The sequence below is a fragment of the Pseudorca crassidens genome, chromosome 8 (assembly GCF_039906515.1).
Source record: "Pseudorca crassidens isolate mPseCra1 chromosome 8, mPseCra1.hap1, whole genome shotgun sequence".
In the NCBI taxonomy this organism is placed as follows: domain Eukaryota; kingdom Metazoa; phylum Chordata; class Mammalia; order Artiodactyla; family Delphinidae; genus Pseudorca; species Pseudorca crassidens.
The window spans coordinates 26,526,809-26,546,856 of NC_090303.1; the positions used below are offsets into that span (position 1 = coordinate 26,526,809).

The 20,048-nt window shown below is 34.0% G+C and overlaps 1 protein-coding gene across 6 annotated transcripts in view; it reads right to left on the minus strand.

Annotated features, from left to right (window-relative positions):
- The window catches only part of CACNA2D1 (calcium voltage-gated channel auxiliary subunit alpha2delta 1), a 512,643-nt gene that overhangs the window by 145,916 nt on the left and 346,679 nt on the right, over positions 1 to 20,048 (minus strand). For all 6 annotated transcript variants that reach the window (XM_067746078.1, XM_067746077.1, XM_067746079.1 and 3 more), the window contains one exon: positions 1,037 to 1,168. In XM_067746078.1, coding sequence (XP_067602179.1) covers positions 1,037 to 1,168 — 132 coding nt within the window. The remainder of the gene's footprint in view (positions 1 to 1,036; positions 1,169 to 20,048) is intronic.

A 20,048-nucleotide genomic window follows, 5' to 3' on the forward strand; every position in this document is an offset into this window, starting at 1 on the left:
AACTCATGATTTTTTCCACATTGAAATACAGAGTAGGGCTTTCGTATTCCATTGGATTTCTGCAGAAAAATAACTGTCAGTGATCTTACCATCTGGCACTTGTTGCAAGAAGTTATATATCATTACCTAATTTGAGTGCTGTTTAGTCTGATAATGCCCACATACTTTTATTCACTGCTATTGCCATACAAAGATAGACATTATCTAATTTCTATTTCACCCCCTTTTCACTGTTGTGACCTTTATTGTTAATAACTATTTTTTAAATGTTTAGAAAACTCAAGTCTAAAAAAAAAATTCTCATATATATTGTAGCTGTTTAAAGCCAAATTACCTAGCATGTATCCCATAACTCAGGTCACACTTTGAGAAAGTTAATGCATTTTTGCTTGTCATCTTGTTCTGAAAGGTGGAGAAGTTAAAAATACCAACAGACATTTCATTTAAAATGTTTTTAATAGGTTCTTGGGATCTACTAGTGATTAATATTTCATTTTCATTATAAACTTACTTCTCCTTATCCTTTTTTTATAAGAATAAAGGATATTACAAAAGAGTTTATTCATGTTAATTTGTAAAATATATTCATTTCATTTAACAAATCCACATTCAGTGATTAAAGAAAAGCATCAGTACCTTTCACATAAAAGCAAAGACTTGAAATCTGGAAAGAAATATTTTAATTAGTTTCTAAAAATTCTATTGAGTTCTCTACTGTGACTCACGGTCCATGCTATGCAGCTGGACCCTTAGAATTGTTTTAGGATTCATGATAACCTCCTGTTCCCGGTCCATAGATACCTGTCCACGGTCTCACTGCAGCCCACCTGATTCCATGGGCCAGCTGCTTCTCAGGTGTTTTGGTTTAAAATAATTTTGGTAGATACAGAGCCAAGGAAGGAGGAATACTCTTTCCTTTTAATAGTAGTGTGATAACCATCTTTTACCAAGTAAGAGAAAGTAACAGAGTGTTCAAGAAGAACGAAGTCCGGTACTTACAGTTTTATTTGGTACCTCCTGATCACTAAGCACTTACCTGGATAATATCGTGCCAGGCCTGTGGCACTGCCAAACACCTGCCACAACAGTGAAGGATCTTCCTCCCGATTTTTCTTGAAAACTTCATCTAAGGCGCTCGTCCAGTTGAGTTCATTTAACACAATCGTTGCTACCCCCCAAAAATAAGAAAAATCAATTAATTCAAATTTGGAATTAATAATTGAACCTGTCTTCCTTTACTTGCAAAATACTGTTATACATTTTCATTGCTTTACCTATAAAAGCGCTCTAATCTGGTGGTAATCAAAAGTTTAGACATGGAATCATTTCTTCAAACATGTTTATATGATGGTGCGGGACCTGTCTGTGCTTTGTAGATGTTTAGAAGCACCTCTGCCCTCTACCCGCTAGAGGCCAGTAACATCCCCCCAGGTGTGACAAGCAAAACTGTCTCTAGACATCGTCACATAACCCTGGGGGGGGCCAAATTACTTTCTGTTGAGAACCACTGTGATGCATAAAACAGGCAGTATCAGAACTCTGCTGCTGGGAGGTATCTCTTGCACTGAGGCAGTTCTGAAGATGCTTACAAGGCACCTCATGACACAGTGTGACCACGACTGCCCTCAGTATTTTTTTTTTGGCGGGGGGTGGGGGAGAAGAAAGGATTTATTACTTGCAGCAAGTAAGGAGAATACCAGGGATTTTCCCCAGAGCATTGTCTCCCCAAACAGCAAAACTGGGGAATTTTTAAGCTAAGGGTACATGCATATTCACGAAGGGGCTTGGGTGGTATATGCATATTCATGAAGGGGCTTGAGCAGAGGAGAATTCAGCATAGCTCAATATTGAGGATTCTCTGTGATACACTAACATAGTCTGGTCTGTTACCTGAATTAAAAAAAAAAAACAACCCCAAAACAAACAGATATTTGTTACTGAGCATACTTTATTAACTGTGCTTATGTAACTACCAAAAATGCATACATGTTGATAAAGAAAAACTCATTCAGAGGCTTGACAATATCAGTGTTAGAACTAAGAAGTGGCTGATACCTTATCGCTACCTTTATGAACAATAATTTTCTTTTTTCTGGTTAGTTCAACTAATAACTAGAGCACGGTGCTAATAAGGGACAGGTCATTGATTTTGATACCTACTTATAGTGACTCACTGATCTGGGATAGGTATCACAACCATATGCCAGTCATTATAATGAAAGAGAAACAATGATAATGTGGGATATAACAAGGGCTAAAATAATATATAATTTATAATTATGGGCCTCCATGATCATAGCATCCTATGTCTAACGTATTAAAATTTTAATTGGCTTAGGATATTATTTTCCCTTTATGCAAAAAAGATGACATAAGATAATCTCATCTTTTTTAGAGGGGTCTTTATATGTAAAATATGCACCATGCCCACAAGCAGATTAGCAGATTGGGACACTCTACATTTGAGGATCTATGGCTAAGCCTAAATAGTGGACGTGAGCTTGGGATAAGGACTGGAGATACCGCTTAACTCTTTCCATTCTTTTCTGTGACCACAGTAGGTAAAAGAAACAAATGTGATCATGGTTAGATCACACACAAGATGTTTTAAAGGGAAAAGGAAAAAGAGCTTCTATCAAGAAAGAGGCACAGCATATGTATTTATATTTTAAAGTTTATCATTTACCAAAAAATGAAAAGCAAGTATACTGTGAAATTGTTCTGGGACCAACATCTTCATGCATTTCTCATTACTGAAAACTAACGAGATTTCCATCTTTATGGATGTGATTACCTTCAAAAAGATCAGTTGTGTGTGTGAATATTCATGAGCTGGGTCAGATCCACAGTGCATCTGAGATACTAGTGAATTCATATTCCAAAGCATGATCCAATGAACACTGAGTGGCCAGTTATGTGAAAATCTATATTCACATAGATAACCTGAACTGATACTCACTACTCATGAATATTTATGGTACTATACAAAACATCACAGAAAAAGAGGGGCATTCTATCTTCTTTTAAACATTCATGAATTTTAGAGTAATATTCTACTCAGCAAAATAATGTTTATTTATGTTCCAGATAGTTAGAATAGATTGGGGATTAATGAAGTCTATCTCTTCAATTTCCTTGGCTTTTTAATTCACATTAAGCAACGACTGATATCTAATTATTTTTAATAAAGTTTTATTTGTTTACAGGGCTAATTTTTTTCTCGTTTTATTTGATAACAATTACTAAGTATTAGGCTCTGATACAGTGATTGTGAATTGTACTTTTATGTACTCAGGGGAAAAAGTCAAGCTCTGGAACGTTCTTACCATCATGGTGATACGTTTTAAAATTGTAGTTTATATATTTGAAAATTCTTTTTCAGATGAGACATTGCAGAATGTTTTTCTCAAAATCTGTTCATATGCAAATGAGCAAGGTGCATAAATATTTTCAGAATAGACACTTGAATGATTTACTCAGAATGAAAGAAATGGTATTGTGTATATATATCATATGAGCAAGGTTTATAAACTTGATGACAGTGTGAAGAAAGGAGTGAGGGTACAGATACTTCCATTTGTCATTGTGTATTTATAGAGACGCTTGAGTGCAATCATTATTCTAATAGCCACAATTTTTACTGGAATGTCCAGAGCAAGAAATCAAAATTCAAAGGATCTGCCATGCGAGTACAAAATTAGTGCCATCTCTTTAGAGGAGAGTTTGGCTGTAGTTGTCTATCAAAATTCTCCGTCTTTAGTCCAACAATTCTACTTCAAGGGATTTATACTATGTATAAAAACATAGTAAAACACCAAAACTGGAAGGTAAAATAAATTGCTGCAGTAGGAAATTCTTTTTCTTAAATTATATTGAAAGCAGCTAAAAATGTAAAAGAAAACATGTAAAACATCGAAGCAAATAAACAAGTATGAATACCATTTTAGATCGTTCTTGGTGATTTGGCTATACTTTTCAGGTCCACATTATGAACTACATTTGACTAATAAATATATATTACTTACGTATCCTATAATAAGCAGATTTTTATCTTCTTAACCTTCTAAAAATTAAATACCTAATCCAGGATTACTAAGGTGCCCAACATTTCCCCATTTCTACTTTATTAGCATAACTCAGGAAAAACAATAATGAAATAACTGGATCATTTGCAGATCGTGGCATAATAAAACTAATGCAGAATACTGCCCATGCTAAAACTTTTAAAATGCAATTATTTTTCTGTAAGGCACAGTCTTTATATAAATGTCTAGAGCAAGAAATAAAAATTCAAAGGATTTTATTTAATTGCAGAAACACTGGTATAAACTAGTAGCCAAATAATATTTCTTAAAATAATTCCAGAGTAAGTGATCTTTTTAAAAGGACTTGAAATAGTTCTTGGCCACAAATAAAACTTTACCTTTTATTTGGACAGATATACTCAAGAATATGGGTAATAGTTCTGACTGGTTTTCCATAAATCGTTAGGCAGTATTTAAAATTACATCATATTTAAGTTTCTCAATTATATACTGGATACGTATTGCATTATTTAATATATACTATATACTGTATACTATATACTGTATATACAGTATACTGTATACTATATACTGTATACTATACTCATCCACGTCCTCCTTCTCTACCTCCTAAAATAGTAATGTTCTACATTCACACATTCAAACTTCTAATGTCTTGCTTGAATGGAGTACATGAGTGTACACAGAAATTCATGAGTGGCTTCTACTTTTTTCGCTGTGTAAGACAAACTGGTCAATCGTAATCTAGCCTTGAACCTACTGCCAATTACTAGTGAACTTAGCTAAGTGTCTTATGGCTTCTTTCAGAGTAAAATTAGTCCTCATCTTCTGTCAACTTTTAAGAAATGAAGATTTTTATCTTTGTTTGAAAATTAGAGTTTGTGAAAATAAGTCTTTCATAGATATCCAAGGCTAAGCTTATTAAAAGCAGTGAATGCTGGGAAAGCAAACCTTGACTTTGGGGCCTCTATTCTGAATGGTATAACAGCATTTCACTGATAATTGATTCAGAACACCAAGCATACGTCTCTATTCTTCTACTTAGTTTTCAGAAACAGGGCCTTGATGTTCAGCAGTTCTCTGTTTTGGAGGATTCTTTTGTTCAATCTGGCTTCTCAAGGGAAGAAAGAAAAATCTAATTTGTAACAGCACAAAAGAAGCACCTTACATTTGCTGCTAATTCTTCTAAAATACGTGATATATCTGTATCTCATTTATGACATGAATACAGAATTGCTGACAAGTTAGGAATCCAATTTTCTCCTGTAAATTTCAGCCATGAAGGGTTGCACTATTGCTCCCTTTTAAGTTTGAGTACATTTTGTTGACTTATTCAGGGTTCTGGGCCTCACCAGGCATTGAAGGCACTATATAACTATTTGAAAAACCTTAAGGTTATTTATAATGTCAGCTACGGCTTTGAAATGAAGTGGAAATATGCTAGGAAAAAGAAGAGAAAGTATTTTTTATGATTCACTTAAAATATAAAATAACTTTGACAAGTCTGCATCAAAAAATACATCTTACACAACATAAAGTAGCTTTGACAGGTCTTTGATAAGCTCTGTAAATCTTAAAGCTATGTAAAGGGACTGGATACTAAAAATTATTTTTAATAGTAAATATGATACAATTAAATAATTAAAACAAGAGAATTGTCCAAAATGTTTACTACGCTATTTCCATTTAATAATACCATTCCATTATCATAGCCTTTCATTAAGATAAAACTAAACTATTGCCACTGATAACAAATGAAGTCAGGAATTTTTTAAGAACTTACTGTGTGCCAGCAGGTGTGTTAACCATTTTGTATGCATTATCTCACTTAACTAAATATGACACTTTGAGTGAGATACTCATATTATCTTTTTTTTAGATGACAAAAACAAAACCTATTTTTAGATGATAAAAATAAAAGGGCATGTAATTTGTCAAAAATCATACAGTAAGAGCTGTAGAGAGAGCACCCAAATAAGTCAGATTCCAAGATTCTTACTGTTTTATGAGCTATTTATTATTTCTAAGCTTTCATTATATGTGTAGCTCTGATTTAGAATTTTAAATCTGAAAAAAGTAAAAATCACCTATGCCTTTGTAACAGTGTTTCTCAACTGAGAGAGATATTCCTTCCCAGGAGACATTCAGCAATGTCTAGAGACATTTTTGATTATCAAGACTGGTGGGAGCCTACTGGCATGTGGCAGGCAGAGGCCCGAGATGCTCTAAATATCCTACAATGAACAGGACAATCTCCACAACAAAGAATCACCCAGTTCAAAATGTCAATAGTGCCCAGGTTTACAAACTTTGCTCAAGTACAACTATGAACACAAGACAATTAATCTGCTTTGTAAAAAGCAATATTCCCAACGAATACTGTCAACAAAAAGCCACAACGCAACTTCAAACCGAAAGTTGATACATTTAAAAAATATTATTGTTTCATATTAAATTATGTCAATATTTCAGGCTACATTTTGACACCCTTTGGGTGGAGCAAATTTTCATTTTAGTCCCCAAAATTCTAACACGTTATTCTCATACCTGAGCAAGTAAGTAGGATTTCAAAGCTACTTTTTAGTGCCATTAAATGTCATCCCTCCCCACCTCCTGGCTTTTGGACATTCATAGAATATTAGAGTTTTGCTTTTTTTTTTAAAGATTCAACACTGTGCGATTCTAAACTAAATTTTATCTTTAGAGCAAATGTTCATTTTATCCCATAGTATATAAGGTAGTCATTAAAGGAGCTGCATTTAGCCGGTGAGCTGAGCCAGATGCCACTAACTTTACTCATCAACCTTAATCTCGAAAAAGAAAAATGTTAATAAGAACAAACCCACTGATCCAATTAAGCGCACAGACAAAAAGAAGCCACTTTAAGGACTAGACAGTGTGCATAAATATTAAAATGAACGAATCTTTTCAGCGGATTTGGCTAAAGGAATCTCACCTAATCCCAGTGTAAATGAAAGATTAATAAAGTACAGGGAGATGGGAAGACCAAATCTAATCTCTCTAATCATGACTTTGGCACCAGCATCCACCTCCCATTGAGGACGGGAGAACAGAAGGCTCCAGGGCACATGTGGGCCGTGATGAGGAGATAAGCCTTATTCCTACCATTAATTGGGTACAAATATTAAAAGGCCGTTGTCCTTGTCAATTCTCTAAGGCCCGTATTACTGAGATATTTGGTCTCACTCCCTATGTCTTTAGTTTCCCAGCACATAAAAGGAGCTCAGGAGAAACCACTTTATTACTACAGAAAATAAGAATAATGCAAGGGGAATAGGAGACACTAGGACCCAATGTCATATTTATTAATTGAAGGATGCCTTACATAGAAAAACAGTTTCTTTTTACATCTTGGCATATTATTTACTCAATTTTCTTTTACATGAACAATAACACATTTCTTTTATATACAGCAACTAGAGTATAACACTGTATAATTTGTAAATATAAGGCTGAACTTTACAGTGATTACCTGAGGAAGACAATATAATTTTTTCCACTGATACGACTTCACAATGTCATTTTCATCATAAGTGTGACTATTTGTAATTAAATTGTTAAAAGAAAAATTGTTAAAAATCTGTTTCTATATATTAGAGCAATACTTCAGTAAACACAGAGCCTACTAAATTCTGAACAAATGAAAAATAGCCAAAAATGCTCTAAACATTTTTTAAATTTAAACTTTAAAAAGGGAAATAAAATGCATGAGTTTAAAAAAGAAATCAGAAACTATGAGAACACAGAAATGAAGTTGGAAGCCATATAAGAATAAATATGTAATTAAACCCAAATATAAAGGACTCCAAACTGAGGTTTGTTTGTTTTTTAAAATGCCTAATTATCATGCTGGTGATTCTTTTTCCTTTAAATAATTGGCATTTAAGAATTCAGTATATGCATATATGTAGTATAAGCAAAGACTATTCTTACTTACTGCCCTCCCACTGAAAGGCCGTGTGTCTTTGTGCCAGAAGTATCCATTTCACCTTGGGAAAGCATTTTATTTTCTCTAAACCTCATTTTCCTCACCTGCACAATGGGGATAATAATAGTGTCTGCCTCACAGATCTGTGCTGAGGATTACAGGTACTTAGAACATCTTCCGTCACTTAGTAACTGCACAATAAATGCTACCTGCCCTTATCATTACCATTATTTTCTTATTTACTTCTTAATACTCAGCATTTACTATATATATATATATATATATATATATATTTTTTTTTTTTTTTTTTTTTTCTTTGCGGTACGTGGGCCTCTCACTGTTGTGGCCTCTCCTGTCGCGGAGCACAGGCTCCGACGCGCAGGCTCAGCGGCCATAGCTCACGGGCCTAGCTGCTCCATGGCATGTGGGATCTTCCCAGACCGGGGCACGAACCCGTGTCCCCTGCATTGGCAGGTGGACTCTCAACCACTGCGCCACCAGGGAAGCCTTAAAATATATTTTTTTAAACATCTTAATGGAGCCGTTCTGATTGCGCTGCCAAAATGCTAGGATGAGTGATGTAAATCTAGCAGCCTCTCTTTCCTCAAGGGACCTTTCCTCTTACCTCGGTCCTTAGTTAATGTCCAACAACACTACTTAATTTTCTTATTATATATCGCATGATAAAATAGCATGTTAACCTTTCCAAACCATTTATTCATACACTGTTTCAAGAGAAGGCAAAAATGAAAAAACAAATTTCTCTAATGATAGCATTTAATGTACTATATAATTTCAGTAGAGATAATTTTTACTACAGAATATTCTCAGCACTCCTGAAATCAAACCATGCTGGTGATTGTGGCCCTGAAAACAGCATAGACACACTAAAATTCTGGCAGAAGATATTAAATTATATAAGACCTAATATACATACCAGACACAACACAGGCACATGTACGCACACACACAGAATGGTGTACACACAGTTCTGTTAAAGCAGAGAGGAAACTCTGGCCGAGAATTACAGACCAAATTAGATATGGGAAATCTCTTGCCTTTGCTCTGAGACTGCCTAACCGCATAGGGAATTTAGTGTCTACATACAAATCTGGACTGCTGAATTCATAAAGAAGGATCAAAAAGTATTGGAGCTGACTAATGAGATACGGCTGCAGGATAACAAGGCTCCTGGGGGCAAGGGTGATACTGGCAGTGAGGCACACACTGCTTAGTACTTAAGGGTTTGTGTCAACTAGTTTTAGAACAAAGAGTTGCCTGGTGATTTTAAGATGGAAAGATCAGATGCACTGAAACACAGTACATAGCAGATAGCTATAATCAAGAAGAACAATCGCTTGGTTTAAACACCATGCACTGCTTCAGAGTGAAACTTAACACAAAATAAATCTAAGAAATTGAACTACAGGTTGTTACTTACAGAGTCATGTTCCATAAAGGTATGGATGAAATCTAACACCATATCTAAGACAACATGAGGTTAGTATCCTTACATCTCTACTTGCACATGAATAAAGAATTGTCATATGCCTATAAGCACACATGCATGCAGAGCACTCATAACATTATTTTTACAGATAGACACCTACATATAAAAAGAAAAAACAAATACATCAACTATTTCAGTTTTCAGGATGCTTACAACATAGTGACCATGATTTGTTCAGGTTTTAATGTATTTATTACAGTTATTGACATGTTAAATTTATATTTAACAGTCCTAGCTACTGCCCAGTTCAACAAATACCTTAATAAAGAAATAATTCTTTTTCTATTCTAATAAATCATGTATTTTAAATTTTCATTCATAGCTTAATATCCCATAAAAGTTTAAATGTATCACTCAAATTGTTTGAAGAAGCTCAAGTTATTCTGACATAGCTTTAAAATATTATAAAGGATTCAATACCTGGTCAAAACAAATACTCTGCACACAAGCTTTTAAAAATGGCTTAAAGGTTTTTGATCTGATGAAATATCATAAGAGATGGTAAGTGACCAGGTCATGTTGGTTCTAGCTCTGTGTCTATCTTCTCTCACTCCAAGGCCAAACTCACTTAGGTCTCTCACAACAACCTTTAAATAGTCTCCCTCCAATTTCAGCTCACTTTCAGCCATTCTTCCCACTACTGCCACAGAATTCTACTTGGCAAATGTCCTCCCTAATGAAAAGTCTTCAGTTAGTCTCCATAAAAGTTGGTCTTTTATGATTGCTTCTACTCCATCTTCCAACCTCCTCTCCCACTGCTCTCCTTATCAACAGAATGGCTGTAGGATCTAGTGTGATATTTCAAGGACAGAATCTCACACAGTTTTCCTGCCACACCAAAATATCCAAACAGAAACATATGGCATAAAAAGAATACTGTGACATTAAAAGTGGTTTGGGTCTTTTTACTGTAATAGATGGAATTTTAGAGAGGGGAAGATCTATTTCCAGCACTGTATTCTATCATTCAAAGCACATTAATAACCCTTGACTAGGCTCTTGGAGTTAAACTCATATAAATTGTGATAAAAAAATTGTGATCATTCTTCTCAAATTGCTCTAAATCTAATAGAGAAAGAGAGATAAATCAAAGCATCTTACATCCAATTTTGCTTTTGTATCATAGGCCCTATTAACATTACTGCCTATCAGAAGCTAAGTAAATGTTCTGAGGGTCAGGGGAAGGAGTGGTGGTCAAAAAAGACTTCCTGGAGGAGGTGGTACAGACAGGTTTTTTTTTTTTTTTGCGGTACGCGGGCCTCTCACTGTTATGGCCTCTCCCATTGCGGAGCACAGGCTCCAGACGCGCAGGCTCAGTGGCCATGGCTCACGGGCCCAGCCGCTCCGCGGCATGTGGGATCCTCCCGGACAGGGGCACGAACCCGTGTCCCCTGCATCGGCAGGCGGACTCTCAACCACTGTGCCACCAGGGAAGCCCCAGACAGCTTTAAAGAAGAGTGGAGAAGTGGTAGGAGAGCTGGATGACTAATTCAGTGAATGCCCTGTGCAGAACAAAGAGGCAAAGAAAAAAAAAAAGGCACAAGGCATTTCAGGAGCTCGATGTTCTTCAAAATGGTTGAATGAAAGAGGAATATGGAATAAGGCAGCCAAGATAAGGTTAGACACACACTATTATGATGACCCAGCAGTACTAAACACAAAATAATTTCATTCTGAGAATTACAGAAAGCCATATAAGCTAAAGTATGAAATAATCATATTTGCTCTTGAGTCTTCACTCAGAAGCCAGCATGGAAAAATACTGAAAGTAGATTGGAAACAAGCCAGATGTGAATGGGGAAGACAAGACAGAAAACTAGTACGGTCAGGCTGGCGAGGAATGACAATGGCCTGAACTAAAAAAGCAGTGCTGGACGTGGAGAGTGGAAAGAGATTAAAAAGATGTTGGGGAGAAATAATCTACAGACCACAGTGACAGATGGTGGGAAGGGGAAAAGAGGAGCCCTCGTTTTCTGGCTTGGGCCTGGATGATACTATTAACAAAGATATGAACATTGGAGGAGGGACATATTTGAAGATATCAGTGTCATAATGAGTGGTGCCTGTGCCATTTAATCCATTGAAAAGGGTTATCCAAAAGGTAATTAGAGAAATGAATCTGCAGCTTAGCCATGAATCCATATGGACGAATCGGATTTGGAAGTCATTGTTTCAGTGACAGTCGAAACTGTTTGAAGGATGTTCACGGTATTGACATTAATAAGGTCCACAGATCCTTAAGTACTGAAGCGGCTTTACTTCTCTGAGAAACACTGCCAAAAGGAAATAATGTGGACCTAACTCTCATAAACAAGAACACCTTTTCCCATGAGAAGTAATCAGCATAGCATGCTTTAATATGTACCTACTGTTTTCATTTAACAAAAACAGCAAAATGTGCCTTTCGAATATAATTTTCACAACTGCATTAAAATAAATGCACTGAATACAAATTCACTTTATCTATGCCTGACTCACAGTCCATCAAGAAGAGATAATATGAGAAGATACTGGAACCAATAAAAACCCATTATCTTCTAATGCATTGTTTTGAATTTTGCCTTTTTAAAAGAGTTACTGACTTAAATCAAGTACCCAGGGATACAATGCCTGAAACTTTTGCATGTAGAGCACTTTAACTAATGCTTGCTGTGTACTTGGAGAATAAGCAATTTCCCTTCTGCTCGGTTAGAATGATGAGGTAATCTATTGTGCCTTTACACTTACACAGAGCCCCACAAGACTGAAGCTCAACGATTACATGGTCTTGTAAGACCATAAAGTTCTACCACAGGAGTCGTATATGTATTTAAAAAAACACTTCAAATTGCCGACTATGCACTTCTTTCCATCATTGTGTGGCTCTCTTCTGCAATTCACTTGCACCTTTGACTTTCAGAAATGATTTAAACCTGCATCAGTAGCTCTAAAAGCACGAATGCCAACCACCCTCATTCATCAGAAGTAGAAGAGTGACAAGATTTAATTACTTAGAAACATCTTAGGTATTTATTCCTAAAAATGAAATTTCAATTGGCCTTTCGATAAAATTTAATATCAGAAGGTAACATACAGATAAAGACTTTAAGTCTTCTATTTCATAAAACATCAATGTTAAGAGGTAATAAACTCAATTTAATTTTAAACACATAGTTACCATTCTCTAATATAAACATGGATGGTTTATTGAAATGAATTTTACCATTCTTTGCAACAAGTGTTTTCTTTGACATTAATCTTTTTCACGATTTTGAAACAAGCCTTTACTTTCTTGTCACTTTGCATTCCGCATCAAACACATAGAAGCCAGAATCTTTTACATTATTTGTGCTTCTCTGGCCTTCCAAATAAATTTGAAGTAAAGCCTTTTCTTTTTTTTCTTAGTGAAATTCTTTTATATTTATTCTACTAAAGTATCAATCTCCCCATTTCTTGCCCTTTCATCTCCTATTCCTAAATGTGACATCTGCAACATTTTTTGTTTAAAACCAAAAGCCTGTGCATTTTATTGTTTAACTATTTTTGTACTTTTTTTTCCCATTTTTAAAATTGCCTACCCTTAAACAAGGTAGCAATACCTTCTTAGACAAGAATGTAGAGACGTGTTTGTACGTGTGTGTGTGAATCACTGTGGGCACCAGATCATATTATTCAATTCTCTATTTAAAATGATACATGTTATGGGGATATATGTATATGTATAGCTGATTCACTTTGTTATAAAGCAGAAACTAACACACCATTGTAAAGCAATTATACTCCAATAAAGATGTTTAAAAAAAAGATACATGTTTATGCTACACTTAACCAATAACATCCAATTAATTCTTTTAAAAGCATTTAGTTATAATAGCTCTTCTAGACACTGCAAAAACTTCACATAACTATTTTTTAGTGAGGACAAATAACTTTTTATGCTTTTGGAACGTGCAAATATAATGAGATTAAGACTGAATTTTATGTTTCTTTGTAATATTCTGAGATTTCCCCTAGGTGCACATTTATTCCCTTGCTTCCAAAGGTATGCCTAGTGATCTTTTCTACTATTGGAACCTATCTTACTAATCATTTCCTAGAAAATTTTCTTTTTAAAAAACCATTAAAAAAATCTCATCTTATTGTCTAGAATTTAGCATCTTTTATTAAAATTAATAAATCTTTCATGGGTATTATCAGTTTTTTGGAGCATAAAGATGTGTTCATTAAAATGAAAACTTCTCTGAAACCCATGAACATTGTTTATGCCCATTTCTAAACAACTCTCTTTTTTTCCTTAGGTCAGAATAAGTTGAAGTTTATGCTATCAACATCAAAATACAGACTATGGAAGCATATTTTTATCTGAAATTTGATTCAATAAACAGCTTACTGGAAAGAGTTCTATGTTTGATTGATAGACATATATGAAATGTACGTATTTGTACATTTATGCAAAGTAAAATGGGGATTAAGTGGGGATTTGAAATGGTATTCTAAATATTTGAATTTTCAGAATACTTCACACAAAGGTGTTTTTTCTCAAATTACTGTTTTTATTTTGGATCAAAACTCATGCCCTTAACCTTTTTACACTTTTTCTCAGAAATGCTTTATTGTCATTTTCTAAGAAGAGCTCAAGATTTTAATTTTTGACATGTAGACAACTTGTAATTATGATTTTTGATATGTATAAATCACAGTCAAGACCATGGGTTTGTGGATAAGTTTTTGAAGTAAAGCAGAATTAAACTATTTGGCACTATTTTACCTTGAAATATAGACCTCACTATTCATACCAAACACACAAATGTAGATGCAGACACAATAAATGTGTAAATGTAATATTCCTTTATAGACTCCAAACATGGGGCATTCTTAAGTATATAACATTACATAAATAAAGTTGTAGTAACTATATGCTAACATAACTTTTGAAAATCAAAAAGGAGAAAACAACTATGCATGTGTACCACTGTATGTTACCCAAAGAATTTGAAGTTGGAAATTAAGAATGTCTTGGTCAGAACAGAATTCTTAACTTTCACTGTTAAGATCTCCCATGCCCTTACTACTAGAGAAGGTCTGAACTAAGTATGGCCAAACTCTAAGGGAGGCAGATCAGATGATGGGCCACACACAACTTCTAAATTATTTACCCAGAAATTCAACAAATGAGCACCAGTAAAATGCCAAATGAGAGACTGAACTCCTAAGACAAATGAAAATCTATAAGTTCCAAAATAAAACTTCTAAATAAGGTACCTTATTGTTAAATTGAAAATCAGCAAGGTGTATAATATTCCTATTTGACTGCAAGCCTGTAGTTTTTTCAATTTTCATTAGAATTTTATGGTTCATCATAAGAATTAATGGAAAATATTTAAATTAAGGTGAGTATAGCAATGCCATAATTATAGTAATGGTATTATAATATACTGTCCCCTGTAATGTAAAAATGTTGTATTTTATTGACCATATACAGTATATACATATATGTATATACTTTATAGCCTACTAACCCAGGTTAAATTCAAATCTCCTCATTTGAGTATGTACTCTAGCCTAGTCAATTTTATTTTCTCATAAATTATAAGCAGTACAGTTGTATCAGTGGGAGGGTAGTTACCATTAAATATTGTGGATAATGGTTTACTTTTGAGTTTTATAAAACAAACTGATAAAGTGGAGACAATATCATTTCAACATGTAAGATTTATGCATTTTTATAATACTTTGCTGACTTGGAAATGAGCAAAAATGTAGATTTTAAAGTGTCAGAGTCTAAAATCAATCTAACATCCAACCTCCTAGGCGAGTAAGCAGTGAGTTTTTGTTTTCCCTAAACTGTCATATTTTTAAAATCTGGATTAAAGAGAAAAAGAATGAAAGATTGAGAATAAGCAAATGGAAGTGATATTTATTTTGTAGCTCTAGATAAATCTGTTTGATAAAGGCTTTATGACTTGCCAAATATTAAGTCTTTACTTTCATTTTGGAGACAAAACTTTTTGATTGATATTTTCAGTTTTAAATATTTTGGGAAAAAATCCTGAGAAAGAGAGAAAGCCATATTAAGTCATTGTATAAATAGAACGATGATGTAAAGATAAGTAGATGAATAGCGGTATTTTAGGAAGAATTGTTAGGTAGAACTATTAGAATATTATTTGTTCTGTGAGTAAGGGTGTGTGTGTGTGTGTGTGTGTGTGTGTGTGTGTGTGTGTGTATTTATATGCATATTATATATATGCACATGCATATGATTTCAGTGGGTTAAACATCAAAGTAGTTTGTTTGCCTGTATCTTTCTTTCACTCATCCTACAAACCCACAGCTTATCAATGATGGAATCCAAGTGTGGAAGAGGGGGTAGTGTCTGTAGTATTTGCTCATTCAACCCAGGGATGTAGACCGATGTAGGTTCCTTCTATGTGGTTCTGCCCATCTGATCTTAGGGCAGGAAGAGAGTTCCAGAGAGTCTAATTCTGGCAATTTTAAATCTACCAGCTTGAAAGTCACAAATATCACTTCCACCATAAGATAGCACTAGCCATGTCACCCTACCCTGTTGCAGGTGGGAAAAGATGTGTAATTCTCCTACGTGTCTAAAAGAGAGATTCAGATACAGTTGAGCAATGCAGTCTGTACTAATCCTTGTCATATAGCACACCACACTGAGGAAGGTGTATTGGTAGAATGATGGTTTTTAATTTCATTAAAAAAGAAAAACATTAAACTAGACAGTAATGGCTTCTCTTTTAATAATAATTTATGTAGACTAACACAAGAGGAACAACCTAATAAAAGACAGTCAGGAATGCTTTGGAATGATCTGTAGAACAAGGTTCCATGGAGAAGACTGTTCTGAATGGAGCAGAAGGCTGGTTTTGATCAAGAGCAGAGAAAAGGTTGGCCACATATTGAAATTCTTGAAAGGTAGAACGAATATTATGATTATGCTACTATGTGACATAGAGCCCTAATAACTAGTCTTTGTACCTAAGTCTCAATGTTTACTATATACAATTTATACTATATATAGTCTGCTACAATACTATCATAGACTAAAATACACAAGTTCCAATTACTCAACAGCCTTGTCTTTATTTTTATATTCTGATTTTCTTATATTTGCTGTATAAATTAATGCTAGTTACACAATTAGATCATCATAATTTAGGCCTTTGTATACATATTTTCAGACATTTTGGAACACATAAAAATAGAGATCACTTCTAACCTCAGCCATCCTTTTTGAGTGAGATAGGAACAATATACTTAATGCCCTATGAGTAAAACGTACTTAATCCCAGATATGTATAGTAAATTCTACTCATTCATAAGAACTGGCTTTATGGTAGCAAAAGAATGTTTTGTGTTTAGTATTATATGTGTAGTAAACTTAACTAAACTTGAAACCTTATGAACTCTAAAATATATTAATTTATTACACAAAAGGAGACTGTAAATTAGTAACTTGATCTTTAAAGTAAATATGCTTTCATATTCAAATTTTCAGATTCACAATCCATTCATTAAAATATTAAAATGTATCTCAAAACTAGCAACAAAAATTCATGTTCCCAAGCTACTTACTATGATACCATAATGACCCTGACCAAAGAGCTATGAAAAGAAACTAATCAATATCAAATATTTCTAACTTACTTAATTTGGATTAAAATAAATTTAATTCTATAATTCATTAATATTTATTGAAACAATTATTTTTCTTAACTCAATGAATGAAAAGAAGATGTATATATGTATGCAATTCCATATTAAGAACTTCAGTAGATGACAATATTTTCATTAGACTTAGAGAAAAATAATTTATACAAAAATAATACATTTTCTTAGGAAAATAAAAACTGCTGATATACAAAATAGATTTTAGTTTAACATTAATCTAGGAGTAGTCTATTTTACATGTTTTTAAAATTTTCATAATAGTCCTTTGAGGCAAGTATGATATGTATTAGATTAGTCTTACAAATGGCAACTTTGTCATATTTTGCTAAAGGTCTGTTTATCTAAATATTCACTGACAGGGCTTCCCTAGTGGTGCAGTGGTTAAGAATCCGCCTGCCAATGCAGGTAACACAGTTTCGAGCCCTGGTCCGGGAAGATCTCACATGTTGCAGAGCGACTAAGACCATGTGTCACAACTACTGAGCCTGTGCTCTAGGACCACGAGCCAAAACTACTGAGCTCGCGCACCACAACTACTGAAGCCCGTGCGCCTACAGCCCGTGCTCTGTAACAAGAGAAGCCACCGCAATGAGAAGCCTGCGTTCTGCGACGAAGAATAGCCCCCGCTCGCCACAACTAGAGAAAGCCCGCGTGCAGCAATGAAGACCCAACTCAGCCAAAAATACTAAAAAAAACCCAAAATTCACTTATGTATCACCAACTTTCCTTTTATAATTTTAAATTTTAATTCTTATCCCTCAATTTTTAATTTTTGGTACCGTTCTCAAAGGCTATCCAATGTACTCCATATACTGTATGACTTCTTCCTTGACTTTTTCTACTTTGGAAAGTCTTTCAATAATGTACAAAAACAACCCACAGGATCCTTTTGAAAATAACAAATATTAGACAATAAATTGAATAAATCTGGACACCTATGACAAGATTTTAACAACAGGACTTGGGTTAAAAAGTGAAATACAAATAAACAAATACGATCACTGACTTTACTGAAACCAAAATAAATAAAAAGCATTCTGCATCAAAATGATTATACATGTAACACTTGTATGATCTTTTAAATTATAGACGGTTACCATTCAGTTACACCAATTACACTTGTGGGAAGCTCCTTTCCCTGAAACATTTTTAGAAATCCTTATCTTGAATTATATTTTAAATTGATGACAAATATTTTGGTCCTTTCATGAGTTATTTTATTTTTCAAATAGCTGTAACTCCTTTAGAATTAAGTGTGATGAAAAAGTCTAGCTGTTTTATTATTTATTTGTTCTATTTAAAAATACGGTAATTATTTAATTTTTTTCCTAGAACTGGAACACTGGTATTGAATGTAATAGGAACTGGAAGTGGTAATAAGAAGGTAATAGGAGTTGGAGTTGTAATGTCAAAATACCAAAAATAACTAAAATGTATATGCAAAATTTTTGAATAAAACTTGTTCACATTTAGAAGAAAAAGAAAAAACATTTTTATATTAAAAAGACATTTTTTAAAAAATTTGAGACTATAGAAACTTCAAATAATAACTGACAAATAAAATACAGGGGATAATTGATTTTTTTCCATTAATTCTACTAGAAATGGGAAAACGTCAGGTATATTTATTGAAAAATGACTGAAACCAGTTTTTCTTGTTATTTATTTGTGGGGTTTTTTTGTTGTTGTTTGTTTTTGTTTTCCAGCTTTGGGGTAGAGCTGATAACTGAAGAGGGTCAAGGAATTAAATTATTCTGGAATGAGGATGTTTTTCTATGGGTCAAAGAAGCCCTGTGATTTACTAAAGATGAAGATTAAATAGAGAAACCATTTTCAGTATGAAAGAGACCATCCCCATATAATCATTTCTTTCAAAAATACAGTCTTCCACTACTTGTGTAATTCTCCCGGGGACTTAAGCTCTGTACGTAATAATTATTGCTGATGTATTTTTTATATGATGGGTAGTGACTACCAAGAAAGTACAAGAACAACAACTGGTCTTCACAGACGTGGAAGGATACTAATGGGCCAATTCCTCAGACATGCTCCAGTCTGGATTAATGTAAGGTACTAAAGGGCCCCACGTTCATGGGCACCCACCATGAACTTCCTCATAGCTTCCAGTTGCTATCATTTGCAAGACACAAGTAAAAACAAAACGATTTTTATGTAAGACTGAAACAATTAGCAAGGCCTGCAGTATTTTTTAAGTATCATGTATTATTCATTAGGTTAAAACTGTATATGACTTGATTTGCTCTTATGACAAAAATATTGACTAAATTCCATCTCAATTACAAGCATAACTCATAGCCCCATTCTTTAGAAGTCCGATCTTTGTATCTGAGACAAAATAGTTTTGAAATCTCTAGCCCATTTAAAATCGTTCTCTTTTAATAACTGGATTTTAGAAATATCTTTTAAATGCCTCTTTATCTCTAGGGAGAAATCTGAGTAAGATCTTATCCACGAAGCAAAATGCCAGATGATTAAAACATTCTCATCTCAAATGCCAGACCTCTATTTTCTCTCCAATTGTCAATCCCTTTTTAATTTTCTGCGAAGAGTACTGTCGGTCTGTTTTGGAAGCTATTCTAATTTAATATTTCATTATCTCTCTTCTTCAGCCTTTGAATGGCCTGTCACTTGTTATAGCCATCATAAAAAGCTAGCCAAGTACACTTCTGATCTCCAGCTATCAATTTATAGAGGCACCGAATTGTGCACACATTCTTTTTGATGTCTTCCCTCTATGTTCCCTTTTTAATTTCTTTTTAAAAACAAAGAAATGATGAATTTTTATTTGTATTCCCCCTCTAAACAATTTTTTTTAAGTATAGCAATAACTGGACCTTTAACAAACCCCTGA